A 15,050-nucleotide genomic window follows, 5' to 3' on the forward strand; every position below is an offset into this window, starting at 1 on the left:
ATTTTTACGACCTTGAGGACAAGGTCGATTTAAAGAGGGATGGAAAATATTATGTGTAGTCATTGTTAGGTAGTGGGTCTGTTATAAAGTATTATCAATTAGGTTATTTAGTTCATTAATGTTTTATAGTTGTTTTATTATTTTAATATTGTTGTGCGGGTAGGACTCTTATGTTATGTTTATCTGTTTTATCTTGTTATTTGTTATTTGGATAGGATTAGATTTCCCCATTTTAAATGAAAGTCCTATCTCATGTGGGACTCTATTTTCTATTGTCTTTAAATAGTGCATTATTTATGAATAAGAAATCGATCAAGTAAATTATTCAAACCCTGTGTTCGTAGGAGTTGAGAGCACCTCGAATTGCCCATAGGAGGTTTAGGATTCCTCAGAAATCTTACCATATCAATCTTTCTACTTAGTTCTCATCACGTTACGTAGGCACGTAACACAAAATGGTATCAGAGCCAACTTTCCGTAATCCTACCATATCAATCTTTCTTCTTACTTTCCATCACGTTACGTAACCACGTAACAAAACGATATCAGAGCCAACTTCACTGATATCAATGTGTTGGTCTAGTGCATGAACTTTAAAGAAAAGTGGAAAGATTACAAAAAAAAACATGGAAGTTCATGAACTCCAAAGAAAAGCGGAAGAATGCCAAAGAAAAATGGACGAGTCGTTTGCAGAGTCGAGAGCACTTTAGCGGAAATAAAAAATGAACGCCTATGTGAGCAACAACAAACAATGTTGCGGGTGCAAAAGTCACATGCCCCACACCGCCACTACCATCATGACAACGCCAAAACTCAGCCGTCATGTTCAAAAATCCAACCACACCACCATCATCACTTTGAAGTTCCACCATCAAAAATTCATCTGCACAATTCAGCCCACCAGCAAACACAATTTCACCACACCAAACCGGTCTTTAATGAGACAAACCCCATCAAGTTCACATTTCACAACAAAGACAAGAAATTTGGTGATCAATGCAACCTAGTTTTGTGGTTCACCAGAAAAAAAGAAAAAAGAAAAAGAAGATTGCCTTCTTTGTTTGGTTTAGAAAGAAATGACAATGACAAAAAAAAAAAAAAAAACAAAACAAAGAAGGTGAGTCAAAGGTGAAGGAAAAAGATTTTCACCCCAAGATTTTTACGACCTTGGGGACAAGGTCGATTCAAAGAGGGATGGAAAATGTTACGTGTAGTCATTGTTAGGTAGTGGGTCTGTTATGAAGTATTATCAATTAGGTTATTTAGTTCATTAATGTTTTATAGTTGTTTTATTATTTTAATATTGTTGTGTGGGTAGGACTCTTATGTTATGTTTATCTCTTTTATCTTGTTATTTGTTATTTGGATAGGATTAGATTTCCCTATTTTAAATGGAAGTCCTATCTCATGTGGGACTCTATTTTCTATTGTCTTTAAATAGTGCATTATTTATGAATAAGAAATCGATCGAGTAAATTATTCAAACCCTGTGTTTGTAGGAGTTGAGAGCACCTCGAATTGCCCATAGGAGGTTTAGGATTCCTCAAAAATCCTACCATATCAATCTTTCTACTTAGTTCTCATCACGTTACGTAGGCACGTAACACAAAATGGTATCAGAGCCAACTTTCCGTAATCCTACCATATAAATTTTTCTTCTTAGTTTCCATCACGTTACGTAACCACGTAACAAAGCGATATCAGAGCCAACTTCACTGATATCAATGTGTTGGTCTAGTGCATGAACTTTAAAGAAAAGTGGAAAGATTACGAAAAAAAATGGAAGTGCATGAACTCCAAAGAAAAGCGGAAGAATGCCAAAGAAAAATGGACGAGTAGTTTGGCAGATTCGAGAGCACTTTAGCGGAAATAAAAAATGAACGCCTACGTGAGCAACAACAAACAATGTTACGGGTGCAAAAGTCACATGCCCCACACCGCCACTACCACCACGACAACGTCAAAACTCAGCAGTCATGTTCAAAAATCTAACCACACCACCATCATCACATTGAAGTTCCACCATCAAAAATTCATCTGCACAATTCAGTCCACCAGCAAACACAATTTCACCATACCAAACCGGTCTTTAGTGGGACAAACCCCATCAAGTTCCCATTTCACAACAACGACAAGAAATTTGGTGATCAATGCAACCTAGTTTTGTGGTTCACCAAAAAAAAAAAACAAAAAAACAAAAAAAGAAGGTGAGTCAACGGTGAAGGAAAAAGATTTTCACCGCAAGATTTTTACGACCTTGAGGACAAGGTCGATTCAAAGAGGGATGGAAAATGTTACGTGTAGTCATTGTTAGGTAGTGGGTCTGTTATGAAGTATTATCAATTAGGTTATTTAGTTCATTAATGTTTTATAGTTGTTTTATTATTTTAATATTGTTGTGTGGGTAGGACTCTTATGTTATGTTTATCTCTTTTATCTTGTTATTTGTTATTTGGGTAGGATTAGATTTTCCTATTTTAAATGGAAGTCCTATCTCATGCGGGACTCTATTTTCTATTGTCTTTAAATAGTGCATTATTTATGAATAAGAAATCAATCGAGTAAATTATTCAAACCCTGTGTTTGTAGGAGTTGAGAGCACCTCGAATTGCTCATAGGAGGTTTAGGATTTCTCAAAAATCCTACCATATCAATCTTTGTACTTAGTTCTCATCACGTTACGTAAGCACGTAACACAAAGTGGTATCAGAGCCAACTTTCCGTAATCCTACCATATCAATCTTTCTACTTAGTTTCCAACACATTACGTAACTACGTAACAAAGTGATATCAGAGCCAACTTCACTGATATCAATGTGTTGGTCTAGTGCATGAACGTTAAAGAAAAGTGGAAAGATTCCAAAGGAAAATGGAAGTGCATGAACTCCAAAGAAAAGCGGAAGAATGCCAAAGAAAAATTGACGAGTCGTTTGGCAGATTCGAGAGCACTTTAGCGGAAATAAAAAATGAACGCCTACGTGAGCAACAACAAACATTGTTGCGGGTGCCGAAGTCACATGCCCCACACCGCACTACCACCACGACAACGCCAAAACTCAGCAGTCATGTTCAAAAATCCAACCACACCACCATCATCACATTGAAGTTCCACAATAAAAAATTCATCTGCACAATTCAGTCCACCAGCAAACACAATTTCACCATACCAAGCCGGTCTTTAGTGGGACAAACCCCATCAAGTTCTCATTTCACAACAAAGACAAGAAATTTGGTGATCAATGCAACCTAGTTTTGTGGTTCACCAGAAAAAAAAAAAAGAAAAAGAAGATTGCCTTCTTTGTTTGGTTTAGAAAGAAACGACAAAAAAAAAAAAAAAAAAAGGTGAGTCAAAGGTGAAGGAAAAAGATTTTCACCACAAGATTTTTACGACCTTGAGGACAAGGTCGATTCAAAGAGAGATGGAAAATGTTACATGTAGTCATTGTTAGGTAGTGGGTCTGTTTTGAAGTATTATCAATTAGGTTATTTAGTTCATTAATGTTTTATAGTTGTTTTATTATTTTATTATTGTTGTGTGGGTAGGACTTTTATATTATGTTTATTATTTTTATCTTGTTATTTGTTATTTGGGTAGGATTAGATCTCCTTAACCGATCCATGCGTGTGTCTGACATGGCTGGCTCTAATACCACTTTGTTACGTTTTCGGGACTCCGAGCGCGTAACTGGTTTATGAACTGGAAAATTACCAAGATCGTCTCTCCTTAGCTTCTCTATTATTGAGAAAATAAGCAAAACAATTCTAGCGGTAGGATTTTCAAGGAATCCTGGACCTCCTTTGGTAGAGCAATTAGAGAAGCTTTTAAACTCTCACAAACACAAGGTTTGAATAAATTCTTGACTGACTTCTTATTCCATAGCAATGCAGTATTTAAAGAACAGAGTTACAGCTAAAATATAGTCCCACACGTGTATGACTTAAGACTCGTAAAGCAATAAAGATAAGAACACCTAAAACAATAAAGATAAGACTCCTAAAACAATAAAGATAAGATCTCCTCAAGCGATAAGAATAAGAACTCTTAAAACAATAAAGATAAGACTCCTAAAGCAATCAAATAACTAAGCTATAACAAACCTAATGGAAATAAATTACTGCATTGTCCACGTTGACACACCCACATACCCTTAGCCACTTATAAGTAACATACAAATACTTGTTTTGAACAACCTAAAACGTAACTTTAGAATATTTTATCATTTTTCTAATAACGATTATTTAGAGGTTGACTTTTTATTTATTTATTTATTTTTCTATTTTGCCCCAATTTCTTAATTGAATTATTGATTTTGAAAACATTTGTTGTCTTTTGATTCCACTACGTGAGACACTATCCTACTTTGACCAGCTGCTGGCGACGAGTAAAATCTTCCCCATGTATCATTCCTTCTAAACTATATCTTTCTCTCCCCAACCGCCAACAATTCATTCTTCCAGTTCGCACTTGTTTGTAAGCTCCTCGGTAACATATAAAAAATCTTTTTCCTCGCTTGATATTCCATTATTGCATGTATAATAATGCCTTCCTTGCTTACATGTATATTACAGATGTCTTGATATCATAACTTCCACATTTTTTTAAGCAATACAATGGAGAAGGAACTGGAGCTTGATTTCGCACCAAAACCTCTTCTACCATGGCGGCTCTGGGTTTGACTTGAAAAGGTTGTACGACTCAGTTTTACTTCTCAATTAGATTAACAAATGGACAATTTTCTATCATGGGTTATGTATAAAATTACCAATTTAATTTAATTTTGCTTTTTTTATTTTTTTACTTTGTCCACAAGCTCTGTTCATGGAGAAACAGAGGAAGAGAGTTTCTGGACAAGGCTTTATCTTATTTATGAAAAGGTACTGTCGCTGATTACTGTAGTGTCTTCTAATATAATAAATTTCCTTTCTTTTAAACGTTTCTACGAAAAGGATTGAGAGAAGAGAACCAATTTTAAAAAAAAAAGAACAGAAAAAAGAATTCAGGCAAAATATCAGTTGATGGTTTCAGCTTATGCAGATCCTTCTGCATTTTAAATATTAGTTCTTGAAATCTGACTTTTGAGTACTTGAACAAGTTAACATTCTAGGAAGGCTGTTCTTTTTATGTTCTCACAGCTCTTGAAAGTGTAGAAAATTGAGTAGTATATAATCATGGTGACCAGTCATTGTATTTTAATTTATGTGAACAAATATGAACAAGAGGTTTTGAATGATTGAATGTTAGTGAATTAAGCCTTTGCATGCGAGAGTTACTCAAATGATACTAGATGGTTATGATCTGAAACTTCTGTAAAGGATTTTTTTACCCAACATTAGTGTTACAAGAATTATAGGTTTGAATCTTGTTGTTCTTTGAGTGATGGGTCAAAGGAGTCTGGTGCTACTGCTGCTTGTATTCATCAAATGTTTTATTATAGCAACTCTGACAGACGAAAATGACGGTAAGTTCGGATTAATTTGCCATGTTTCTTTTTATTTTTGTAGTTTTTTTTTTTTGGTAATTTGCTTTCTTTCCTTGAACCTTATACAAACAACAAAACATTTAATAGCTTCCATCCGGAATAGGAACTCATTACTTTAAGGCCTTGAATGATTGTAATTGATATCCCGAAAAAGGGTTAGTGATCATTGGCCTTTTTACATATCTGTTATTTACTGTTTATTGGATTCTTTTGTTATTTTGGTGCTACCATTTCATGCAGGGGGCTCTGATCATCGGTTTTGCTGACTGAATTACCAACATTTCACTTTAATTTTTGATGCAGCTGTTGCTTTAAAGGCTCTGAAGAGTAACTGGAGGAACACACCATCCAATTGGGCGGGCTTTGATCCTTGTGGCGGTTGGGTAGGAATTGAGTGCACCAATTCACGTGTGACTGCCATGTAAGTTGTTTGTCCCGTTTTCACCTTTTTGATGATTTTGGAAGGTTGCTCATTCTGCCCAATTTTAATTGATCTGATTGCACTCAATTTCAGAATATTGACAAGCATGAATTTGACGGGTCAGCTATTGGGACGTATTGGGTCGTTATCTGAGTTACAGACTCTGTAAGTCTTGTAATTGCACTTAGTCTCTTCTTTTCTGACTGCAGTGCTCATGTATTTCGGGGCTTATCATCATAAAGTAATGACAAAGAAAATGGTTTCTTGTGCTTGTTGAAATGAATGAAATTCAAGACCTTCGTCATGAGATAAAGTATTTTGTAGTAGCTTTTTCGGTTTTTTTTTCTTTACAATTCATTCCTGATTACCAGAGTCTTCATATAGGGATCTATCTTCCAACAAGCTCATGACAGGACCACTACCACAAGAAATTGGGAATTTGAAGAACCTATCATTCTTGTGAGGAAATATTGATTGCCATTAGATTTCATTAATTGATTGGTTTGCTTAAGATAGTTGAAGTTAACCTGTTGGATTTCAATATGCACTCCAGATGCCTGACTGGTTGCAGTTTCACTGGACCTATTCCAAACTCAATCGGATCTCTGCAGCAGCTACTCTATCTGTAAGGCTTTTTGACTTTGTAATTCTTTTATGGGTTAAATACAAATAAGTTACCTGTGGTTTGCACCAAAATCAAAAAGCTATCTGCGTTTTCAAAAATATTACAAATGGTACATGTGGTTTGCAAATAAACATACTTGGTACTTCTGTTAAGATTCCATTAGATTTTTAACAGAACACCACGTCACCCTTATGTGTGCGCACCATGTGGCATGGTACCTGAGTTTTTGGGTGCCACGTCATTTTTTTTTTTTTGGTTTTTTTTTTTTAATTTTAAAAAAAGTATATATATGATGTGGCACACAAAAACTCAAGTACCACGCCACGTGGCGCCCATGTGTAAGGGTTATGTGGCGTTCCATTAAAAAATCTAATAGAATCTTAACAGAGGTACCAAGTGTATCAATTTGCAAACCATAGGTACCAGTTGTGATCTTTTTGAAAACTCAGGTAGCTCTTTGATTTTGTTGCAAACCACATGTACCTTATTTGTATTTAACCCTTCTTTTATTGTTTTATTGCAATGACAAATAAATACACATGAAGTTCCTTTTGGCCGAGGCTGTCTAATTTTTTGTTTAGCATCTTTTCTTTGTCAATCTTACTTTTTAACTTTTTAAATGCAGTTTTATCTCTTTTGCACTGACACTGAGTTCTGGAACTATTCATTGCTGTTAATTGCAGAGCCCTGAATTCTAATAGATTCTATGGGCAAATTCCAAGTTCAATTGGTAATCTGTCCAATCTAGATTATTTGGACCTTACTGACAACCAACTTAGTGGATCCATCCCAGTCTCTAGTGGGAAGATTCCCGGTCTTGATATGCTACTTCAAACGAGGCACTTGTATGTCGAGTCTCATCGCGATTTCAAGCTGATTAATTCATTTTGTTTTCTGTAATTAATAACCATCTAAGCTTCCTTCATTATCTAAACAGTCATCTTGGAATGAACCAGCTGTCGGGCACAATTCCACCTCAACTTTTCAGCTCAAATATGAATCTCATACATGTGTAAGCTTTATTAAACTGTCTATTGTCAAGAATTTGTTATAGCTTCAGTAGCTGACAAAGATCTATGCTTTATTCATTCACCTATACGGTATGACTAGTAGAGAAAACAGGTGGCCAGATTTCACTAATGACTGCATAGTCATGGGGGAAATGTATATGTCTTATATGGTCTCCCCTTAATGCACTGTCTCATGGGTCTTGACTCTGCAGCATCGTTTGTTCTAATGTAGAAAACCAGAGTAAATGTCTTCAATATGGAAATTGAGGAATATGAAATTTTGTTTCAATATCCAAATAGTTATACGACTACTGTCAGTTATAGACATCAATTTTCTTCCAGCTAATATATATATATATTTCTTTTCGGTGCAGGCTTTTTGATAATAATAATTTATCTGGTATCATCCCATCCACCCTTGGACTTGTGCAGACCTTGAAGGTGGTGTGAGTATCTGTTTCACATACTCTTAGTTAAGACTATTGGTAGTTGTGAACTTCTGTCAAGTTTTTTCTACTAATTGTCATGTTTTGGCTGCAGACGCTTGAATAGAAATTCACTAAGTGGGACTGTGCCTTCAAATATCAGTAATCTTGCAAATCTTCGTGAGCTGTAAGCAAATTAGATAAACATACCAATTAAAGCTTTAAACTTGTAGCTGTGAAGATTTTTCACTAATTAAGAGGCTTATTGTTATCTGTTTCCAGGTCCTTGTCCAACAACAACCTGATTGGCCCTATGCCCAACCTTACTGGCTTGAACCTCCTTATCTATTTGTAAGTAGTCATAGTTATACTTGTTAAATTACCACTTGTCCTAAAATTTTAAGGTAAATTAATCAAATACTTTAACACTCCCTTTTCACTTATTAAGATAGGCTTATTGTTATCTGTTTGCAGGGCCTTGTCAAACAACAGCCTGACTGGCCCCATGCCCAACCTTACGGGCATGAACCTGCTGAACTATGTGTAAGTAGTAATAGTTATACTGACTGAATTTTTTGTACTTCAGAGAAGATACTAGTAATCACAGACACAAATCTGTTGTGATATCTATTTTTGTTATCAATTTCATTCTTTGACTGAAACGTAATCTGCAGGGATATGGGCAATAACAGTTTTGATATTTCTGAGGTTCCTCCTTGGCTTTCGTCCTTACAGTCTTTGAAAACATTGTATGTTTTACTCACCCCTCCTCCATACACTGTGTTTGTGTGTGTGTGAATTCAATTGGAGGTTTAAAGTGCTTGGTATTCATAAGCATAATGACCTTGTATGGCAGAATGATGGAACGCACAAAACTTGAAGGACCAATTCCTGCTAATCTGTTCAGCCTTCCCAATTTAGAGATAGTGTGAGTGTCAGCTTGATCTCAAGTATCACCACCATTCAATGTCAGTGTTGTTGAGACTTTATAGTATCCAAACAAAATAAACATGTAAAATTTATCTGAACACAGGAAAGTGCATAAATGTCTTCATAGAATAACAATTATGGTTATGAGGTGATTGTCTGATATGTGGAACAGGGGACTGAGCAACAACCATCTCAATGGCACCCTGAATATTGGTACAACATATAGCAACCTATTGCAAAGCATCGATTTGCAGAACAATTCCATCACTAACTTTGATCCAATAAATGGAGGAAACAACATCACCATATTGTAAGCCTAAACTTTAATTATTTTTTGTAACTTCTTATTTGTAATAAGGTTGGAGAACTGTAAGTTGTTTGATTACTTGTTGGAAGTTAATTTTCCAAATGATGCACTCTTATCTACCATCTTTGCTTCTTGTAATTATCTACAAATTTTGCAGACTTAAGGGTAACCCAGTTTGTGAGAAGACAGATCAAGTGACACAGATTTACTGCAATGTTTCCACATCAAGTTTGTCAAATTCGACGCCACAAAATAACTGCTCGCAACTTTCCTGCAATTTGGATCAGGTTGCCAGGCCCAATTGCAAATGTGCCTATCCATACAAGGGCACTCTATCCTTCAGAGCTCTGTTCTCCTTTGACCTGGGAAACTTAAGTTACTATGCTGCTCTAGAGGAGCGGCTCATGCATACCTTTAAGTCCTATGAACTTCCTGTGGATTCAGTTTCTCTCAGTAATCCCACCATAGACTCATCGGGTTACCTTGGATTGAGCCTGAACGTTTTCCCATCAGGTGTTGACCGTTTCAATCAAACGGGAATTACTATGATTGGATATGCGCTTAACAAGATGAGTTTCAACCCACCAGATCTGTTTGGACCCTATTTTCTTATTGCTTATGCATATTATACAGGTAATTCTGAGTTTGACACTGAACTGAAAAATAATAGTTATGATGTTTGCTCATTGCATTGTGATGCTTGTTCAATCTTATCATGATGCATTCTGTCTCTGTCTCTGCCCTCTCTCTCTCTCTCTCTCACACACACACACTCACATCATTGAGTTACCTATAGAATCAAATAAAGGGGGAAGCAGTCGCATTATAATTGGAGCAGCAGTTGGTTGTTCTCTCCTTTTGTTATTACTAGTAGTTGCAGGAGTATATGCTTTCCGCCAAAAGAAAAGAGCAGAAAGAGCTATTGAACAGAATAATCCCTTTGGTAAGATGGACACAATTTTGGAATTAGCAACTTGCAGTTAATCATGTGGAATTTCTACGGACTTATTATTGCTATAATATCACACAAATGCAGCAAATTGGGATCAGAATATGGGAAGTGGTGGCGTTCCCCAATTAAAAGGAGCCAGGCGGTTCTCGTTTGAAGAGCTTAAGAAATACACCAACAATTTTTCAGAAGCGAATAGTATTGGATCTGGGGGTTATGGGAAGGTTGATTTTGATTGTCTCTCATCAGAATTGTTGATCATTTTTAATAATTAAATCATTATTTACATTCTAGAACGAATATTTTTGCTTTTCTTCTACTTGATTCCTTAAAAAGGGAAAAAAGTAAATATTTCTTTTTCAAAGAACTTTTTCTAGTTAAAACAAACTTACAACCTTCTCACAATATTCTCGACTATTTTAATTAGTTGCCAAATGTCTATCTGTGAACATTTGTACAGGTCTATCGGGGGACTCTTTCCACTGGGAAACTGATTGCCATCAAGCGAGCTCAAAGAGATTCTATGCAGGGTGGCCATGAATTCAAAACTGAGATTGAACTTCTATCAAGGGTCCATCACAAGAATCTTGTCACCCTTGAGGGTTTCTGTTTTGAGCAAGCTGAACAAATGCTGGTATATGAGTATATTCCAAATGGTACTGTGATGGATAGTCTTTCAGGTACTTCCATCCAGTTCTTCACATTCTCCTCTCAATATAAATTATGGCAAAGGTTAAAACTTACATTGCAAAAATTATTAGCATACCACATTGAATTATTCAGTTTATTAGCTTTTAATGATATTGACCCTTAAGGCACCAGTTGGGAGACATGATAGCGTTTTTTATTGGAAATCAAGCAGTGAAGGAAATTGTAGTAGAGCATGAACAAATATAAGGTTTACATAATAATTTCACTGCCAATCTGAGACATATGAGATAAATTCACTATCAATATGAGCATTCTTACATGCTTCTCAAACCTAGTATCCTGAGAAAGTGAAATGGACTTTTCTACAAAACCCTGAATGCTGCTGGCCAGAAAATATAAACCTGGTAGACTTCTGATATAATTCAGCTGAAAGATTTTAATGCTTACAGTTTGGGGGTTCAGTCTCCAAAACCTCCTTTGTGACATGCCCTGCCTTCCTTCCAGTCCTTGGTCAAGTTTCAAGTTTCAAGTGAATTAATTCATTGTTTGTTAACAAGCCACTTGGAGACATCTTTCTTGAAACTAATAGATGACGTTCCTATTAACTTTTTCGCAAAAGGTTTCCAAGTAAGAACACAATCATTTGTCTTTTATTTGATAACATGCATATCGTCTATGCAGGGAAGTCAGGAATCAGGTTAAATTGGATGAGGAGACTTAGAGTGGCCCTTGGTGCAGCCAGGGGTCTGGTCTATCTTCACGAACATGCGAATCCTCCCATCATACATAGGGACATCAAATCAAATAACATCCTTTTAGATGAAAGTTTAAATGCAAAAGTTGTCGATTTTGGAATCTCCAAGCCTATGTTGGACAGCCAAAGGACTCATGTCTCCACTCAAGTCAAAGGAACATTGGTGAGTGTAAAATCCTGATAAGCGTGCTAATGTCTAGGCACAGCCCATGGGAAAGCTTTATGCATGCATGTGCTTGTATGCCGACACAGGTGCATGCACCACACACACCCACTTCTGTTACTTCCAGAACCACCATGTAATTGGTTGGATAGAGATTTGCAATTTATGATCCTGCAGCCTCCATAGTAGAGCGAGGGGCAGATCCTGTTGAACTTCTAGGTGACTGACAACAATATGTGAAACACATTTTTCAATTCTCTAGCCAAGTGGATTGAGAGCTTATATTTGTTGCAGATTTCAGAACATTGCATGAAATTTTAATGTGGACTATGGATTTTCTTCATTGTTTTAGGGATACATGGATCCTGAATATTACATGACCCAACAACTAAATGAGAAGAGTGATGTCTATAGCTTTGGAGTGTTACTGTTGGAGCTAATAACTGCAAAAAGGCCAATAGAGCGAGGGAAGTATATCGTAACAGTGGTAAGGAATGCAATGGATAAGACAAAAGAATTATACAATCTTCATGAAATTCTTGACCCAGCCATTGGTTTGGGAACAATGCCGAAAGGTTTAGAAAAGTTTGTGGACCTGGCAATGAGGTGTGTTGAAGAATCAGGAGCCAAACGTCCTACAATGGGTGAGGTGGTAAAAGAAATTGAGATCATTATTCAGCTTTCTGGGTTGAACCCCAATGTTGAATCTGCATCCACTTCGGCAACTTATGAGGAAGCCGGTAACAGTCGTTCCCTCCACCCTTACAGCGATGATAACTTTTATTATAGTGGGCCCTTCCCTTCTTCAATAATGCATCCTAAGTGAATATCATTTCACAATTTGGAATGCTCAACTTGGCAGCAAAAAGTAGTTCTCTGTATACACTGATTTAGGGTATAGCATGCAATTTGATGAATGTGTTTATAGTATCTTACATGTCCTTGTCATTTTGGTTTTAATCTTTTTAAAAACTACACTTACCCCCTTGAACTACTACTCTATTTGTAATTTCTCTCAAACTTCAGAAAGTTGCATTATAAGAATCCATTTTACTAGGCTACCAGCCCTTTTCAGCTTGGATTTTTCTGTTAAATCCTAATGAAGGTTGGACCATGCAAGTTTTTTGGTTCCAGAACCAATTCATCTATCTTATACATTTTCATGTAGCCCTTAACATGGACACACTGGTTGGGGACAGTTTTCATTTTGACAAAATTAAGGAAAGTAATATTGTTTCCTAGAGATGAAGTCCTAAAAGCAAGAAAATTTACGGTCGTCTTTCTAGACAAAAAGAAAGAGGTTGCCTCTAAGGCCTCTGATAGAAGAGTTATTAGGGTTAATAAGTCATTAGAGTTTGAGGGTAGTTTAGTCATTTAGATATTTTCCTAATCCTATATATTAGGATGTCTGTATTAGGTTAAGTATAAGCTGAATAATATAGCAGCCTCCTCTTCTCCCTCTAATCTTCTTACTTCAAAACTATTAACAGCCTCAAAACAATAGATAGGTTATTTATAGGAGTAATATTACAAGTCTCTCTTGTGTTCATCTTGAGTCCTTCTAAGAATGATGAGGCTATTAAAATCATCATTGGGCTTGTGATTGATCATTATTAAATTTTGATCAAATGGTGATTATAATAGCCACATTATTCTTGAAGAGACTCAAGATAAACATAAAAAGAACTTCTAGAATTACTCTATTTATAGTCCATGAATGGTCATTTATACAAGCCATGAGAAGATGAAAGATTATTAATTTGATTCAGACATTTTTGGTGAACCAAAGCAAGTTCTGTTACTGGGAAAACCAAGGTTACTTTAGCTAACAATGAGATTGCCATACTGAAGGAAGTAGGATTACTAGATGCTAAGATTGATGGTAAATTAAGAATGGTGGCAGCCACAGGTTTAACCCGTGGTTGTGCCACAGCCTCAAAGAGGTGGCTGGCAACCCTATGACTGCTGCAACCCTTAAGGGTTGAAACCCTAGGGTTTTTCTAAATCCTAAACCCTAAACTTGAAATTAGAAAATTGACATGAAATATAAAATTGTAACCCTTTAAACTAGCTTTCTAACCCCACTAAGCTTGCTTCCATCTGATGTGAGAATAAAAAGATATGGTCATTTTACTTAGACTACGTATTTGGTGGACATCATTCATACAGTTGAATTTTTCATTAATATGGACCGACTTTTACACCGACTTAATCCTTAACTCAAAAACCATGTTTCAACACAATAAATTTTCAAGACTCTAATACCTAACAATTTTCACTATGAAAATTAAAACTTTATTATATGAATTTTATTGATGATTACTCTAGAAGTGTATGAGCATTTCATTTGTAAACTATAGATAAAGTGTAGGATGTGTTCAGAGTTTTTCATATGAAGGTTAAATGAGAAATTGGAAGGAAACAAAAATGTCTCTGAAAAAATAATGGTGGTGAATAAAGATAACCGTTTGAGGATTACTGCGAAATTCATGGCATCAAGCTTGAGAAAACAATTTCTAAGACCCCGCAACATAACAATTTAGCATAGAGATTGAACAAAACCATTTGCAAAAAAAGTCAAGTGATCTCATAGCCTAGATCCTTTTGGAGTGATGCAATGAAGATAACAATTGACTTGATCAATATTTCTTTTTTTTTTTTTTTTCTTTTTTTTAGGAATATTTCTATGTTAGTTCCAAAGGATAATGATATTCCAGAAAGGGCTTGGACAAGGGTTTCTAGAGTAAGGGGCAAATGCTCATTGGCATGAGTACAAACGAGAGTTCATGAAGTAAGGATAAAAGTACATGGCACTGGAAAACCGACATAGCACGTATGTGATCCAAAAGACGGCCCATAAGATTGATAAAAGCTTCCGTTTGAAGAATATAGCAATATGGTAATAGACTACACATGGGAGAAAGATTGTCAAGTTTACACGTTTGAGTATTGTCTTACTAATAAACTACTCAAGGTGTCGATCTCCGTAACAAGATTTGTATATTCTCTTTTGCAAACAATTTGATATATTAAAAAAATTAGGAAAATGAAAGAGGAAAGTGGATGCTAATTAATTAACTGCATGTATAATGCTTTCTTGCTTACATGTGCAGGAGGGGTCATATATTACAAATGTCTTTATATTAGAACTTCCACATTATTTACTATAAAAATTTGTAAGAATCCATCGTACAATGAATAGAGTTTTTGGAAATTGAGGGTTTTTATTGATTTTTTAATTAATTTTGTAAGCAATAAAAGGGAGATTTCGCACCAAAACCTGTTCTACCTTGGCGGCTTAGGGTTTCACTTGAAAAGGTTGTACGACTCAGTTT

The 15,050-nt window shown here is 35.8% G+C and overlaps 1 protein-coding gene across 1 annotated transcript; it reads left to right on the top strand.

Annotated features, from left to right (window-relative positions):
- The first annotated feature begins 4,422 nt into the window (after positions 1-4,422).
- Positions 4,423-12,779, top strand: LOC132189804 (leucine-rich repeat receptor protein kinase HPCA1-like). Its single transcript, XM_059604599.1, has 21 exons — positions 4,423-4,471; positions 4,570-4,875; positions 5,784-5,901; positions 5,995-6,066; positions 6,286-6,360; positions 6,455-6,526; positions 7,210-7,371; positions 7,464-7,538; positions 7,911-7,982; positions 8,077-8,148; positions 8,244-8,312; positions 8,436-8,504; positions 8,636-8,710; positions 8,818-8,889; positions 9,064-9,201; positions 9,356-9,831; positions 9,995-10,141; positions 10,235-10,371; positions 10,608-10,827; positions 11,480-11,715; positions 12,068-12,779. Exons 4-21 carry the CDS (start codon positions 6,008-6,010, stop codon positions 12,539-12,541), a joined length of 2,700 nt encoding a protein of 899 aa, XP_059460582.1. The 5' UTR covers positions 4,423-4,471; positions 4,570-4,875; positions 5,784-5,901; positions 5,995-6,007; the 3' UTR covers positions 12,542-12,779.
- The last annotated feature ends 2,271 nt before the right edge of the window (positions 12,780-15,050 follow it).

This window comes from Corylus avellana, chromosome ca8, assembly GCF_901000735.1.
Source record: "Corylus avellana chromosome ca8, CavTom2PMs-1.0".
Lineage (NCBI taxonomy): Eukaryota > Viridiplantae > Streptophyta > Magnoliopsida > Fagales > Betulaceae > Corylus > Corylus avellana.

Coding starts and splice junctions, on each gene's coding strand:
- LOC132189804 (XM_059604599.1), top strand. CDS start 6,008: ATGAATTTGACGGGTCAGCTATTGGGACGTATTGGGTCGTTATCTGAG. Junction 7,539..7,910: donor AATATGAATCTCATACATGT/GTAAGCTTTATT, acceptor TTTTCGGTGCAG/GCTTTTTGATAATAATAATT. Junction 11,716..12,067: donor CTCAAGTCAAAGGAACATTG/GTGAGTGTAAAA, acceptor TCATTGTTTTAG/GGATACATGGATCCTGAATA.